Raw genomic sequence first — 14,098 nt, forward strand, 5'->3', positions numbered from 1 at the left:
TTGTACACATAAAATATTTCTGAGGGGAACATGTACATGGAAAATGTACCAATTTCTCACATAAATGCATTCACCATTCAGGGCACACATATTCACCATTAATTAGGTGGTTACTAACACATATAAGTAGCATACTAGCCCATACTAGGCCAGTATGCTACTTATATGCATGTTAGTAAGCACCTATGGTGACTATGTGTTCCCTAATCTAAAGTGTCAATCGTTAAGGATGTCAAATGTCTCGTGGTAATACTGGAGGACAGATCAAGGATGATAAACTTTGAAAGGGTGTAGATGTAGATGTTCATAAAGTATGAAGAAAAAGAAAAAATTGCCAAAAGTCATTATCACTCATCCTTCGGGTACAACCTATAACGTCTCACTATAAAAATGTCAAACTCGCGATAAAAGGAAAAAGGAAAAGTCAGGCGATCGTTTGAGTTTCGATCGCCTTTATAAAGTTTTGTTCCAATATATCACTCGATAAATAAGCGGTCAACCGTTCCTGCTGATGCTGCTCATGGAAAAGCCCGGCGATCACTAGGTTCCTGCAGACGCGATACCGTCTGAAGACTGTGAATATTTATTCAATTGTCAGTAATTGATGGGATACTTTATGGGACAGATTATAGGTTCAACAGACCCACATCTCCAATTATTTCTCCCCAAAAATGAAGCGATAAAGGACAGGCATGCCGCTGACTTTCACTGTCCTGATGATAGCGGGTCATTTAGAGGGAAAAGGCTGGCAGTGGAGGATCCACGACAAATCAAAAGTATTTAGTGAGCATGAACCCTCATGGATGGCACCAAAGCCTTCTGCGTCCCTCCGCAGCTGCTGATTTGATTATAGAGGGAACAGACCACATAGCTCTGGACAGGGTTACACTCTGTCATGGGGAGATTCATGAGGCACTGCATAGTCACCCATGTTGCCTTTAGGGGGGGCGATTATGGACGACACACACGGTAAGTTGACTCTGGTACTTTCTCTTGCTTCATACCATGGGCTCCATATTTTGACAGGTTGTCACCAGAAGATTTGCTATCAGTCGCAGCGAGCAACCACCTCCTCTGCTCCGATTGGCTGCTGTGTGGAGGCGTGGGCGTGCCTAGCTCGCTCAGTGGTTGAGTCTGGTTGGACAGTGGATTGTGTAGACAGGCATGTTCACACGCCCCTCCCTGCATGCACTCTTTTACACACACACACACACACACACAAGCAAGCAGGGTTTCTGTTATGGCAGGGGTTGCACATTGGCATTTACCAAACAGCCGCTGCATGCCACTCTCCCTCCACAGTACCTCCCTGCAGCCAGACAGACAGACAGACAGACGGGCTGAACTGGACTGAGAACAGACTGAGGTGAACTGTCTGGCAAACACGCCCTCGCATCAGCTCCAAAGTGGGGGAAACTGCTGAACACATGTCAAGGTAAGCCCTGATTTAGTATTTATATCATCTCACAAATCAAGGGATGCTGAATGTTGACCGTAAATGCCTTTGATAAAAATCTATTCTAAGAGTCTGAATTTTAAAGTCTCTCAGGGAAACTGAGTTTTCCGTTTCAAACACTAAAGGGGAATGACATTTACCTTTTTTTTTAAAATTAACTCTGTATTTACGCTTGCTGAACAGATACCAACAACAACAACCACCACACATGTCCATGTGAACACATGCCCAAAGAGGCACAATTCCTATTTTAACCATGTCATGTTAACATACCATAACTTTCTTTCTCACATGCATGAAGCCAGTGGCAGCTGCTTCATCCTGTGAGCTTTGGCTACACACACACACACACACACACACACACACACACACACACACACACACACACACACACACACACACACACACACACACACACACACACACACACACACACACACACACACACACACACACACACACCACTCAATGGGGCTTAGATGCCTCAATGCAACCCCGACTCTGTTGTTATTGGAATATGATCGGGACGACTCCAAATCCCAGTGATCCAACAACGCAGACTGAATAAAAAAGATAAAGCCCCTGTAGAACTTGGATGGATTTTCCACGGGATACGTGTGGAGACAGTGAATGAAAAAATTGTGAATCAGACAGAAAAGGAAGGAGAAGAGGAAAAAGGGAGCTCGAACAGTCCAAACAGTTGGCTTTGGTTTCTAAATCAACTCTGAACAGAAGACGAGGGTTTTAGAGTTATGCACTGGAAAAACCACAGTCTGTACAGCCAAAAAAAAAAAAAAAAGTGGAGGAGAGGAATAATTTTTCCGGGAACAGAGCAGAGACAGGGAAACATTTGTACATATACTGTAGCAACAGATGGGAGCAAGATGATAAAATGGACCTAATAAGTCATGTTAGGCCTTAAATCATGGACTATATCATGAGCTCTGTGAGCCTGTACGTATCTGTACATTGAGCTAAATGCTAACATCAGCGTAGCGAAAGATGTACAAGTAGTTAAAGGTCATTTTGACCTGTTGGCACCAATTGAAAAGTCATCCATCGGCCTCATAGCCAATGCCGCATATCCAAAGTGATCTCTTTGTCCCCGTTTGAGGTCGAGGCATTTATCATGGCATCGCTGGGAGGTCACCACTCGCTGTGTCACAAGTCTAATTTGTGGCTTCAGTCAAGAATGCTGTGGATAAAGATGTTGTGATTATGAGGTTTATGCTGACGCGGCCTAAAGATCTGTGTGGATTACATTGGAATACGTTGTCCACAGTTGAAAACAAAAAGTCCAATAAAGCAACATAGTCCCATCAACTGAAGCTCTGCTTCTCCTCCAGTGGGTTTAGTTGGATAAAAAGGGGAATCTTGAACTCTGAGATGCTTCAGTATGAAGCACAACACTGTGCTTTTGGGTCGAAGCAAACATTTCCTGTCTTTAAGCATACACAATTAAAAAACTATGCCACGGAAATGTGGAGAGTTACGCAACGACCGGCTCCTGGCAGCGCTCGAAAAACCGTAACTGTGCTATATTGTTTCCTCTGTGGTAACATGGTCGGGAACTAATGTAAGGGTGTAAGGCTCTATATTTGTATTTGAGAAACATGTGGGCTACTGCTGTTCGGTTCTCAGTTGTTTGTGTGAGAGAAGGCTGCAAATAGGGAGTCTGAAAGTAAACAATTGTCGTTGTCCGTGCTACAAATACAGCCTTGGACATTTGAAATAAGTGTGTGAATTATCAGTTTCTAACTTCCAGGTCTGTTGTTTCTTAAGGAATATAAAGTATATAAATATAAGTAAATCTTTTATTGTCACCATTTGATTTAATTTAAACTTGACTTTCAAACAGAAGTGTGTAACGTTGAAACAAATGTCCCTCAGTTGAGTTCACACTCTACTCATTCAGCCCATCAGCGTGTTGTGTAGCGGTTTTTAAGGTTTTGTGTCGCCCAGCCATATTCTCGGACTGCACACAGGAAGTGATTCATTTTATGTCAAAAACAGACACCGAGTGGGCTGTAAACACCTTGGAGTTGGACGGAAAACACAGGAAGAACTCTTCCTGTCCCCACCCGCCCCTGTGCTGCCACCATATACAGCCAAACACTCCCTCAGTTAGGTCTGATAGTATTACTTGACAGAGAAACAAAAGTACACTGTTTCACAGACAAAACAGAGGCATAATAACAACAAAATGAATCAAAATGATGCAGGAAAGCTGCATGTTAGTTAAAGGGGACATATTACGCAAAATCAACTTTTTAATAATTTAAATCCTTATATTTGGGACTCTGGAGGACTGGACCCCAGTCGCCAAAGTGTGAAAAAAGATCATGTTTTTGTGGTCCTCCTCAGTCTAAGTACAGGAGATAAAACGCAATGTTGAAACGATGTCAGCCTCTCCTCTAGATGGCACTATAAACTACTTACTTCACCTTTAAAGTGGACCTTTAAGTGGACCTAAAGAGATACTACTAAACCGAACGTTCTGAACAGGGCTGTAAGTCTGTAGAAACTACAGTCAGGTCAGTGGCAGCATCTGTCTGTTTACTATGGAGCACAAACACAAAAGAATGGGTGCGGTGATTCTTTTGAAGTGTGTCCAGCAGCCTGACGGCAGAGTCAGCAGGAGCATGTTTGCAGTAACAGGTGCCGTCCTGCACACAGAATAGCCTCTGTGTCACCATTAAAAGGCCCATTTTCTGAAAAAAAGAAAAGGCTTATGGAAGTTTTATGCTGCCAGCTTCTGCCTCTGTGAATAATCTTGTAAATCTAAATGAATATTAGCATTTTACATAGAGACACGTCTCCTCTCTTGACAGACACTTTGATGCACCCGCACCCACACACAGAAGGCTATACATAGACTTGTCAGACTGAGAGTGCTGATAGATTCCTCTCATCATCATAAAAGTGCACTGGTATAATAACATAAATACTGTATCAGTTTCAGTGCATTCACTGTAATTCATGAAGCGGGTTTCTGTGCGGACAACAGAACATACGCTGACCGGGAACTTAAATCGTGACCAGATATGGCTAAAACATTTTATTTTATTATTATTATTCTTAGAATGAAATTGTACTTTGACAGTTTCAATGTATAGTATTGGCAAGGTCATTTTCACTAGTTTATATTTTTATTTGCTTTTTTAAAATTTCAGTTTATTTCATTGACTAGTTTCAGTTTAGTTTTTATTTAGTTTTAGTCGGGTATTAAGAGAAAACCTCGACTTGAAGACGATGAAAAGGATGAAAGACTGTGTGACACCAAATATGGATGATCAAATCCTTTAATTTCATTCTTTTAACCTTTAAAGGTGCCATATGTAAGAATGTGGCCAAAAACTGTTACTACATTCAAATTCAAAATACTGAGGTCTTTTAGGTTTTGTTTTTTGACGTAACTGGCAACCTGTGGTTGCTCGGCAGCAGAGACTCTACTGACTGCCATGATTGGTAGACGGCGCCACATGCCAAAACATGATTTCAAAACAGATTTATTACATAATGCACCTTCAACACCTGCAGGTAAATCAAAAGTAAAACTTCAAATGGTCTGTATTCCAGAATGTAGCTGTGGAAAAACAAAGACAAAGCTGAATTTATCTATTATTCAGTTTAGTTTTAGTTAGTTTTGCTTTGTTCATTGTAGTTTTTATTTCAATGAACTAAATAATTTTTTCACTTTATACTTCGTTTTCACTAACTATAATAACCCTGAGTATTGGTTGACCCTACAATATTGGCTCATAACAGTGCTTCACATTTACTCTGTATATTGCTGCTGTATTGTTGGTCATCTGTGTGTGTGTGTGAAAGATGTTAGATAACATTCCCACCAGGACCATTTGGTGGTGTTTGCCTGTTTACTGCATAGCTGACATTGTTTGGGCCTGTGGTTCTGTGGCTGCAGCGCTTCAACAGGCGGCTGGTTGTCAGGAGAGAGCCAAGGATGGAGGGAGGAGACGCTGACGGACGACACAGAGTATACAGACATATAGACGCACGGTTTAAAAACTGGTGAAATACAAGGGAGTATGAGGACGTGACAGTCAGAGACAGTTCGGCGAAAAAAGTAAACCACAGGTCTGAAAGAAGGCTGGAGGCATAGTGGGGAAGCAAAGTGAGATATGGGCGGGAGGAAAGTGAGTGAGTCAGAACAATGGCTGCCTGTATTTATGTCTGTAGGAGTATGTTTTTACCCTGCTGGCCATTGCTGCTGGGTTAAAACCATCCCAAGCTATTTTCAGCTCTCCTTTCTGGATGGTAGACCTGTAATCAAATGAACATCAGGCCTTGCCAGTGTTGAATAATAGCCGCCTGGTGCAAAGGAAGAAATGAAGTGGTGACAGTGTGTGAAAAACAAAATGAGAACGAGAGCGGAGAAGAGAAAGAGAGAGAGAGAGAGAGAGAGAGAGAGAGAGAGAGAGAGAGAGAGAGAGAGAGAGAGAGAAACAGCACTCGAGTGTAATTGGATGTTTGTGTTTTGTGCTCTGAGCTACGTGAGGGAGAATAAATGTGAGGGAGATTATGAATGGAGAGCAAAAAATGGACTATTGTTGTTCATTAAATTGAGATAGAGACTCCAATAACTCCAGGGAATGCCATCAACCAAATGGCTCTTTGTTTACTTGGCCATTATTTTATCAAGCAGCGACTCAATAATCACTTCTATAGCTGGTTAAAAATACCCATACATGTGTCTCAATCATTTCCTCTAGTTTGTTTATTGTTATTTAACTTTATTTTCCTCCTCAGATATCTAATGTGTGACCAGACATCAACTGCTGGGAGAACTGAATAAATCAAAAAAATTATGGAAGGACAAAACGGTAAGAAAGACGAGACAAATGTCATAATATAACAAAACAAACTTTTAGGATTCATGATGATCGTTTACCAAATGATTGTGTTCATCTTTGCAGGAAATATCTCACTTTATAAAACAAAGGAGAATGGATATAAAGGGAAGCCACCTTACTCGGTAGAAACCCCTTATGGTTTTCGACTGGACTTGGACTTCCTGAAATACGTTGACGACATAGAGAAAGGCAATACCATCAAAAGAGTCCCAATCCAGCGCCGGAGCAAAGGCCTCAGGGCGAGCACACTTCCCAGGCACCTCAACCCCTCTGGTAATGGCTATCACCCAACCCTCTGGGGATCTACTGGAGCCCTTGGCCCCCGGTCTCGTCTGTCAGATGCTCATCATCATCATGGCTACACTTCCTCGACATGCGATCGCAGGTCGACACTTTCTCCCACGGGTCTCAAATCCTTGACAGAGATGGAGGCCAGGATCAAGGAGTTTGACGAGCAACCGCTAGGGGAACACATCAGACCGCATCTGCTCCGAGCCTCCAGTTTGCCTCTCACAGTATTACTGAGGCAGAGCTCAGAGTCCACGGATGACCCCGGCAGCCTCAGGAGTTCAAGGGATCACCTGGGAGGAAGAAACACCTCCTGTGAAGACATTTTCTGCTCCCCAGACAGCTCTCAACCCCGCGACTGCTCAGGGCTGTTGAGGCGCCTGACTGAGGCCCTTGAACGTGTCGGGGAGCTGGAGATGGAGGTGAGGGTCATACCTGAACTTAGGGCTCAGATCTGCATCCTCCAAGAGGAAAGAGAAAGACTCCAAAGGGGCCTGAATCCACATGTGCATTTCACTTCCATGAACGGACCCGCAGACCCTCATACCATGTCCTGCTACGGCACAATGGATGTGAAAAGGCCTCGGCATGAATGCCATGTCACGTTTCCTCAAAATCACACGGTCACTCAGGATAACTCCAATCCAACGCACGAGTGGAGGACGAGTACAGATCTGGACGAGCTGCTGACAGTGACATCCCTGCAAGCCAAGGTGGCTGCGCTGGAGCAGAAGCTCCATGAAACAGACCTGGAGCTCCAGAGGACCTCGGGTCTGCTGAAGGAGCAGCAGGAGGAGAGCAGGAGCAGAGATGATAAGATACAACATCTCGCTAGGAACCCTGGGGTGTGGGTGCGGGCAGAGAGGGTGGTGGTCGACCAGGATGGACCAGGATCCATTGAGCCAAAATATACTGAAGTGTTTTCCTCCAGAATCCCAGACATATTTGGTAGTGCAAGAACAAATGGACAAAGAAGTCAACTGCAAGACACTGTAGTCGATTCAACGTGTGCTGAAGTGAGCCCACACGGACAGGCTTTGGCTGCAGACACAGCCGTTATTGTCCACCACATAAAGAAGATAAAAGGGCTCTTGGATGAGCAGTGGGAGTGTCTGTGTGCAGACAGTGAGTCGAGAGAGGAAGGTAAACCTCTAAAACACCCAGATGCTAAAGTCAACTCCCTGCAGCGGGAGATGGTCGGACTTGTTGACGTCCTCGCCTCCTACTACACCCAGCATGGACCGAGTGATGGAGGAAAAACTCCACATAAAGGTACTTCGAGAGATTCTATCAAAGTAATGATTGATCATGTTTTTGCAACAAGAAAATTAAAATGTTGTTCATGGGCTCTGTTTCTGTCTTTCCCGCAGCCTCTAAATCCATCATGAAGACAGATGGATGTTCCCACACGTCAAAAAACCAAGATTCTGGGCCTCTAAATGAAGGGTTAGTAGACAACTCTTAAAGCTCTTAAAAAGTAAAGTACCTTAACTGAAGTTGAGGCTTTTTTAAGCTACTATTACATAGTTGTGACAGAGCAAAACAACTGAATGATGAATGGACCTCCGTGTGTCACAGTGAACATTCCTTATCCTTTAAAACCTCAAATGAGATTTCCTTTCATCCTGAATTAGAAACGTAAGAACCAGAGCATAAAAATCCATTTTGGTCGTTGTAATCAGGTCATTTTGTCCGGATCAATGTCGTCTTTGATGCTTTCACAAGATATCGATCAATCTCTTCCATGTTCTCGCTGCAACATTGTGGGAGATAACGCTGATTGATCGAAAGCTTCACAATTCATTTGCCAACGTTTTCTTAATACTGACAACGATGTGACATTTAATTTCCTGCCCCCGTTTCATTTCTTTAATTCCAATAAAGTCAAGAAACAGCTGCAAGTGGAGATGGGAAGAGAGGTGTTCATGACAGTTCAACTCAGTGTTGGGAGAGCAGCTCCAGGCCTGGGGAGATGGCTGCTGCTGCTGCTGCTGTCCAGGTGGACGCAGACACAGAGAGGAGACGGATGGAGGGAGAGAGGCAAATCACCTCAGACGCACCGATGACATTAGGAGGAACAGGACTGGGGCAAACAGATGGAGGTGTAGAGTCTGTGGAGGCGGACGCAACGCAGAAAGCGGCCAAGACGAAACCGAAATCTCCAGGAGAACAGATGGAGAGGAACAGCAGCTCTGAAACAACCCCAGGGTGCAGGTTAGACGAGCAGAACTAATGCCTTATCACTGTCACTGTGGGAAATGTAATGTGAAATGTGATTGTGAGGTTCACTCCTATGGAGCGGCGCCTTTCATTTATGTTTAATTTCATGGGAATTTAGTGCAGTTTTTGTGTTGTTCACCAAACATACACTACCATTCAAAAGTTTGGGGTCACCTATACAATTTTTTTTCGTTTTCCATTAAAAGTCAAACTTTTATTCATCAAAAAAAATTAACAGAAAAAATAGATAATACATTCAAAAGATAAATAATAATGATTTTTATTTCCCTTTTGTCAAAGAACCAGCAAAACTGTTTTCAGCTGTGCTAACATCATTGTACAAGGGTTTTCTAATCATCCAATAGCTGTCTAACATGATTAGCAAACACAATGTACCATTAGAACACTGTAAATGGGCCTCTATACACCTATGTACATATTCCATTAAAAACCAGACGTTTGTAGCTAGAAAAGTCGTTTACCATATTAACAATGTATAGTTAGTGTATTTCTGATTCATTTAATGTTATATTCATATTCAAAAAAAGGTGCTTTTCCCTCAAAAATATGGTAATGGTAGTGGACATGCTTCTTCTCTTTTAGGGAGACTGTGAGTGCAGATTTTATGACTGCCTGCCAGTTCCTCAATGACCACATGGAAAACATGGATAACCCCAATGATGATATGGTACGTTTGACATTAAACCTGAAGAAACTCATTTATCAGCATATCTTGAAGCTGCTTTAACAACATTTTCAATCAGTTGACAATGCATGACATTTTGAGATTGATATATTATATGTATATCAGTGGCATTTTAAACTTCTTTAAGCTCATTATTTTGGTTTTAAACCATGTAGCTTTACTGTTTTGGTTCAGTCTCCTCTCACCTTTTCAGACTGTCATTGTCGTTCAACTGTGAACAAAATGGTGGACATTTTTTCTACATGTTTGTTAGATACCGTTTGTTCGATTTTTTGTGGAGAATGTTGCAGAATTTTACTTGATTTGAAACCACATTTTCAAATCAAATCAAATTCAGTTTTTTTTCATGTCAGAAAAGATATTTCCATCACTTGACATCACTTAAATCCAAAATAACGTTTGCGGAGACCAAAAACAAAAGTGGATATTAGACTTAGATTTGGCCATTTCGGATTGTAATTTGTCCGAAAGCATCATTAGAAGATAAATTCCCACCTTTCTTCACAGAGGATGGCCCTGGTCGTGTTGTTCCAGCATTGGTTCAGTGCGGCAGCAGAGGAGGCTTCAGTAGCCAGCAGGGTCACTACGTACCTGAGAGAGGTGAAGAAGACCACACCTTCACTGCTGGCCTTCCTCGTCAACCTGGCGGACGACAACGGCAACACGGTGCTGCATTACAGCGTGTCCCACTGCAACTACAGCATCGTCAGCCTGCTACTGGACACAGGTAAGAGTCATGGTTAGAAGAAGAGGTGTAAGAATGTCTGGTTTAAAAATGTCGCTATATTTTCTCCGTACGACAGGTGTGAGTGATGTGACCCTGCAGAACAACGCCGGCTACACGGCAGCGATGCTGGCCTCACTGACGGCTCCTGATGGCCCTGGTGGCATGGAAGTGGTGCGCAAGATCATGGAGCTGGGGAACATAAACCTTCGCTCCAGTCAGGTACAGTAATGTGTGCAAATACTGAGCGATTGACTGACTGAGTTGTTCACTCAGTTTCTAGTTATTGTGTTAAAGTGAGGCGTAGTTGATGCCATTAGTTCGAATGCAGAAGAGAGTCATTAGTAAAGCTGAATTTAGAGAACACAAACCAATTTTTTATTTCTTAAATCAGGGTTATTCAAACTTAAAGAGGTAATAGAATTGCAGACACTGTTAATTATGTTCAAAGCTAAAATCATAGGAGGAGATTTGATTTCAAGCATCAAATTGCTTGGACCACCTTAAAGAAATATGTGTACTCCTGTTGTTGGAGTAAAATCTGGGAATTCTTAAGGGTTGTATAAGTATTTTTCATTTTAGATGTTTAACTTCTTGAAAATGAACACTTATGGGTTGTTTTGTCCATTTAGTTTTTTGTTGTTACAACGTAATCAAGGGTGTAGCTAACTGTAAGTGACAGATGTAATGGCAAATTCAATTTCTTTGTCTCAGAACTAGAACCTTTCCCTAACACAGAATACCAGGTCTTTTTGTGTATTGTATATTGTGTAATTAGGATGTCTAGACTGAACTTGCACCTTCCTACAACCTCCGCAGGGAGTCGGCGCCCCAATACCTACAGTAGACAAAGAGTAGTGAAAACATGGCCTGGAAAGGCAGACTCCTTTGTCTATAGAACAGAAAAACAGTTGTCATTAGTTTGGAAGCTTAAATTTACAAGTGGAAGAGTGCAAAGTTAAGTTGAGTGTCTCTCTCTCTCTCTCCAAACAGACGGGCCAAACTGCTCTGCACTTGTCGGTGAGACACGGTCGAGTCGTGATGGTCCGCCTGCTCCTGAGCTGCGGCGCAGACACAAACATTCAGGACAACCAGGGAACCACGGCGCTGATGTTTGCGTCCGAGCGAGGACACACGCACATCGCCAGGCTGCTGCTGGAGAGGAGCCAGTGTGACCTCACGCTCAGCAACAAGGTAAAGCCCTCGTATTATTATCCTCTTTTAGCTTTTTATGTTTTTAATATAAAAAGAGTAAAAAGTAATTCAATTCTACAGGCAGCAGCCTCGGTAAATTGACTTTCAGAACACAGAGAGTTTAAATTATAAAAACCAACCAACTCTTCTAAAATACTCGATATTTTGTGTATAATGCATCCGCACACATAGCTGAGCACAAAAGGCTACATGGGTGTATGAAAGCTTTCATGTTTGGACTCACGCTGCGTCTGCACGTGGGTGGAGTCAGAGTCTGAGTGCAGCAGAAGAGCTATTTCCCAGGATTAATCAGGGTTACAGTAAAACAAATCTCCCTGGGCTGAGATCAGCTAATCCTCAAACAGTAACTCATCCACCAGTGTGTGGAGTGTGTGGAGGCAGCGAAGAGAGCGTGCATTTGCATATTTTACCTTTTGTTTCTGCCTTAAAGTAGATTAAATATAGAAAAAAAGTGCACCAAACACTGGTGACCTGTCTTGATTTTACAGCATGTTTCATCTCGCCATAAACCCTTTAAATTACACGTAAGAAATTCAATGTTATCCCATTTATCGCATGCAATAAAACACAATAAGGCCAAGATAAGAATATAAGTTTGATATAAAAACAATAACAATAAAAGGATTTTTTCTTCGTCTTGGGCCAAACGATGTTCCCAACAAATTTCGTGAAATTTGGAAGAACTAAATTTCGGCTTTGACCTGAGGGGGGCGCAACTGAGCCAGTTTGTCTTGGTTTTTCACAATTCCATTATTTTATGATTTTTTTTCACCAGTTCTGATTTGCGTGGCATATTTTTAGGGGGTGAAATCTGAGATTCCTTGGAGAGAAAGAATAAAATAATAATAACTAGAAAAGCACTCGGAGAGCGCAGACCTCCACCAAGGCAGCTCAGCCCCCCACCCCACGGATCATGCCCAAAATTGAATCACTTGTTCCTGGTCCCATTGCTGACATTGCCTGAAAAATTCATCCAAGAATCCATCCATGACTTTTTGAGTTATGTTGCTAACAGACATACCGGCGTAAACATATACCTCCTTAGCAGAGGTCAATAAGAAGAATTTGAGCAATTTCAATAGGTCCTTGCACACTGTGTGCTCGGGCCCTAACAAGTGTTAATCTCAAGGTGGCATAAGAGGGAAAAGTTTAGCAGATTAATTGAGAATCTTTAGTCTGGATCAATTGACTAATCCATCATCTCTGCAGTCTTTTTCGCTCGCATCTGTTTTCAGTACAACTACTGTATGTGTCTCATGTGTCATACTTTATGCGAGTCCAGAATTGAAGCTTTTCTTTCCTTCTTCTTGCACTTCAGCGTGGTCAGACTGCCATCACCATCGCCATGAAAGGTTCGCACACCGACACGGCCGCTCTCCTGCAGGCGCACGCCAAGGCTCGAGTTCTGTAGAACGGGAAATCCAGAACAGAATCTGCAGACTCGTGAATCTGAGGAACTTCAGAGGAAATCCTTTTGTTTTGTCCGTTGCGCTTGGATCGAGACGTTTCTGGTTGCACGACGCCGTTTCTGAATCACTGCATTTCCTAGGCCTGATGGGATGATGTCATTATAACGAGACTTTTAGTTAGCTTTCGTTTTCAACGTATGCAAAGGAAAATATCTATTTATTTTAAATGCGCGTGTGTATATCGATTTGGCCGCATGAATATGTTGAAAGTTACACAGAGAAACATGTATTGGATGGAAAAAAAAATGTTTGCATGTCACAAGCAACGCTGTCTGAATAAAATGAGCGCAGAATATAAAAAAGAAATGCAAAATGATTATTAAATGCCGCATGCTGTGCACACGAGAGACAAATATAAAGCAACCCATTTCCATAATGATGTCAATGTTGTTTGTTTTTAATAAAATGATATACAACTGAACATAATGATGTGAATTCTTAAACATGCAAACCATGCAACACAGCGGTGGAAATCTCTGCACTGAGAGACAACTCATGAAGTCAGCTTTGTTGCTGTTGTAACAAACATAACCAGCAGGTGGCACTGTGGCACCAACACTGCCTACCAAGTAAATGATAACGCTCATTCAATTAGCAACAATATACAGTGATTAACCAATTCATAAGACCTTATGTAAGGTTTATGCCAGAGAAAATGGGAAAACACGTTATTATTTTTATTACAGTTATTTACTTGCATTCTTGAATAGAATTTCTTTTTATAATGGTTGAATTTTTTTATTATTAACTTTTTTATTATTAATGTCTATTAAAAGACTATTAAGAGAAGGTATATATATATATATATATATATATATATATATATATGGAATTCTGAAACGATCACATCCAAGGGATTAGATCTAATCCCTCTGAAATATAAAAACATGACACCCACTAAAATGTATTAAAGCAGATGTGAGCCAGTGGCTTTTTGTCGTCCCGTGGCCCAATGGGCAAAGATTTGAGATTATGTTTGTGAAACAAAAATTATCGAGACGGGGACGAGGCTGGATTTCTATCTGACGGAGCAGAGCCACCTCATTTCCCCTGAGGATTATTATATCCCCAGCCACACAGACTCCACTGCCCTGATGCTGCAATGGCCATGAAATCAGCTCCTTTTTTGATATATCAAGTGTTGCG

General features: G+C 42.1%; 1 protein-coding gene across 1 annotated transcript; it reads left to right on the top strand.

The window, feature by feature from the left end:
- Positions 1-1,329: 1,329 nt before the first annotated feature.
- Positions 1,330-13,343, top strand: LOC310928019 (KN motif and ankyrin repeat domain-containing protein 4-like). The gene is made up of 10 exons (XM_083890479.1): positions 1,330-1,435; positions 6,227-6,300; positions 6,394-7,890; positions 7,989-8,064; positions 8,503-8,832; positions 9,442-9,526; positions 10,052-10,271; positions 10,348-10,490; positions 11,262-11,462; positions 12,802-13,343. Exons 2-10 carry the CDS (start codon positions 6,285-6,287, stop codon positions 12,892-12,894), a joined length of 2,661 nt encoding a protein of 886 aa, XP_083746605.1. The 5' UTR covers positions 1,330-1,435; positions 6,227-6,284; the 3' UTR covers positions 12,895-13,343.
- The last annotated feature ends 755 nt before the right edge of the window (positions 13,344-14,098 follow it).

This window comes from Microchirus variegatus (genome assembly GCF_963457635.1).
Source record: "Microchirus variegatus genome assembly, chromosome: 5".
Taxonomy (NCBI): domain Eukaryota; kingdom Metazoa; phylum Chordata; class Actinopteri; order Pleuronectiformes; family Soleidae; genus Microchirus; species Microchirus variegatus.

Bases quoted from the DNA above. Each gene is read 5' to 3' on its own strand.
- LOC310928019 (XM_083890479.1), top strand. The intron at 8,833-9,441 runs GTTAGACGAGCA...CTTCTCTTTTAG, and splicing joins GAAACAACCCCAGGGTGCAG to GGAGACTGTGAGTGCAGATT. The intron at 11,463-12,801 runs GTAAAGCCCTCG...CTTGCACTTCAG, and splicing joins ACCTCACGCTCAGCAACAAG to CGTGGTCAGACTGCCATCAC.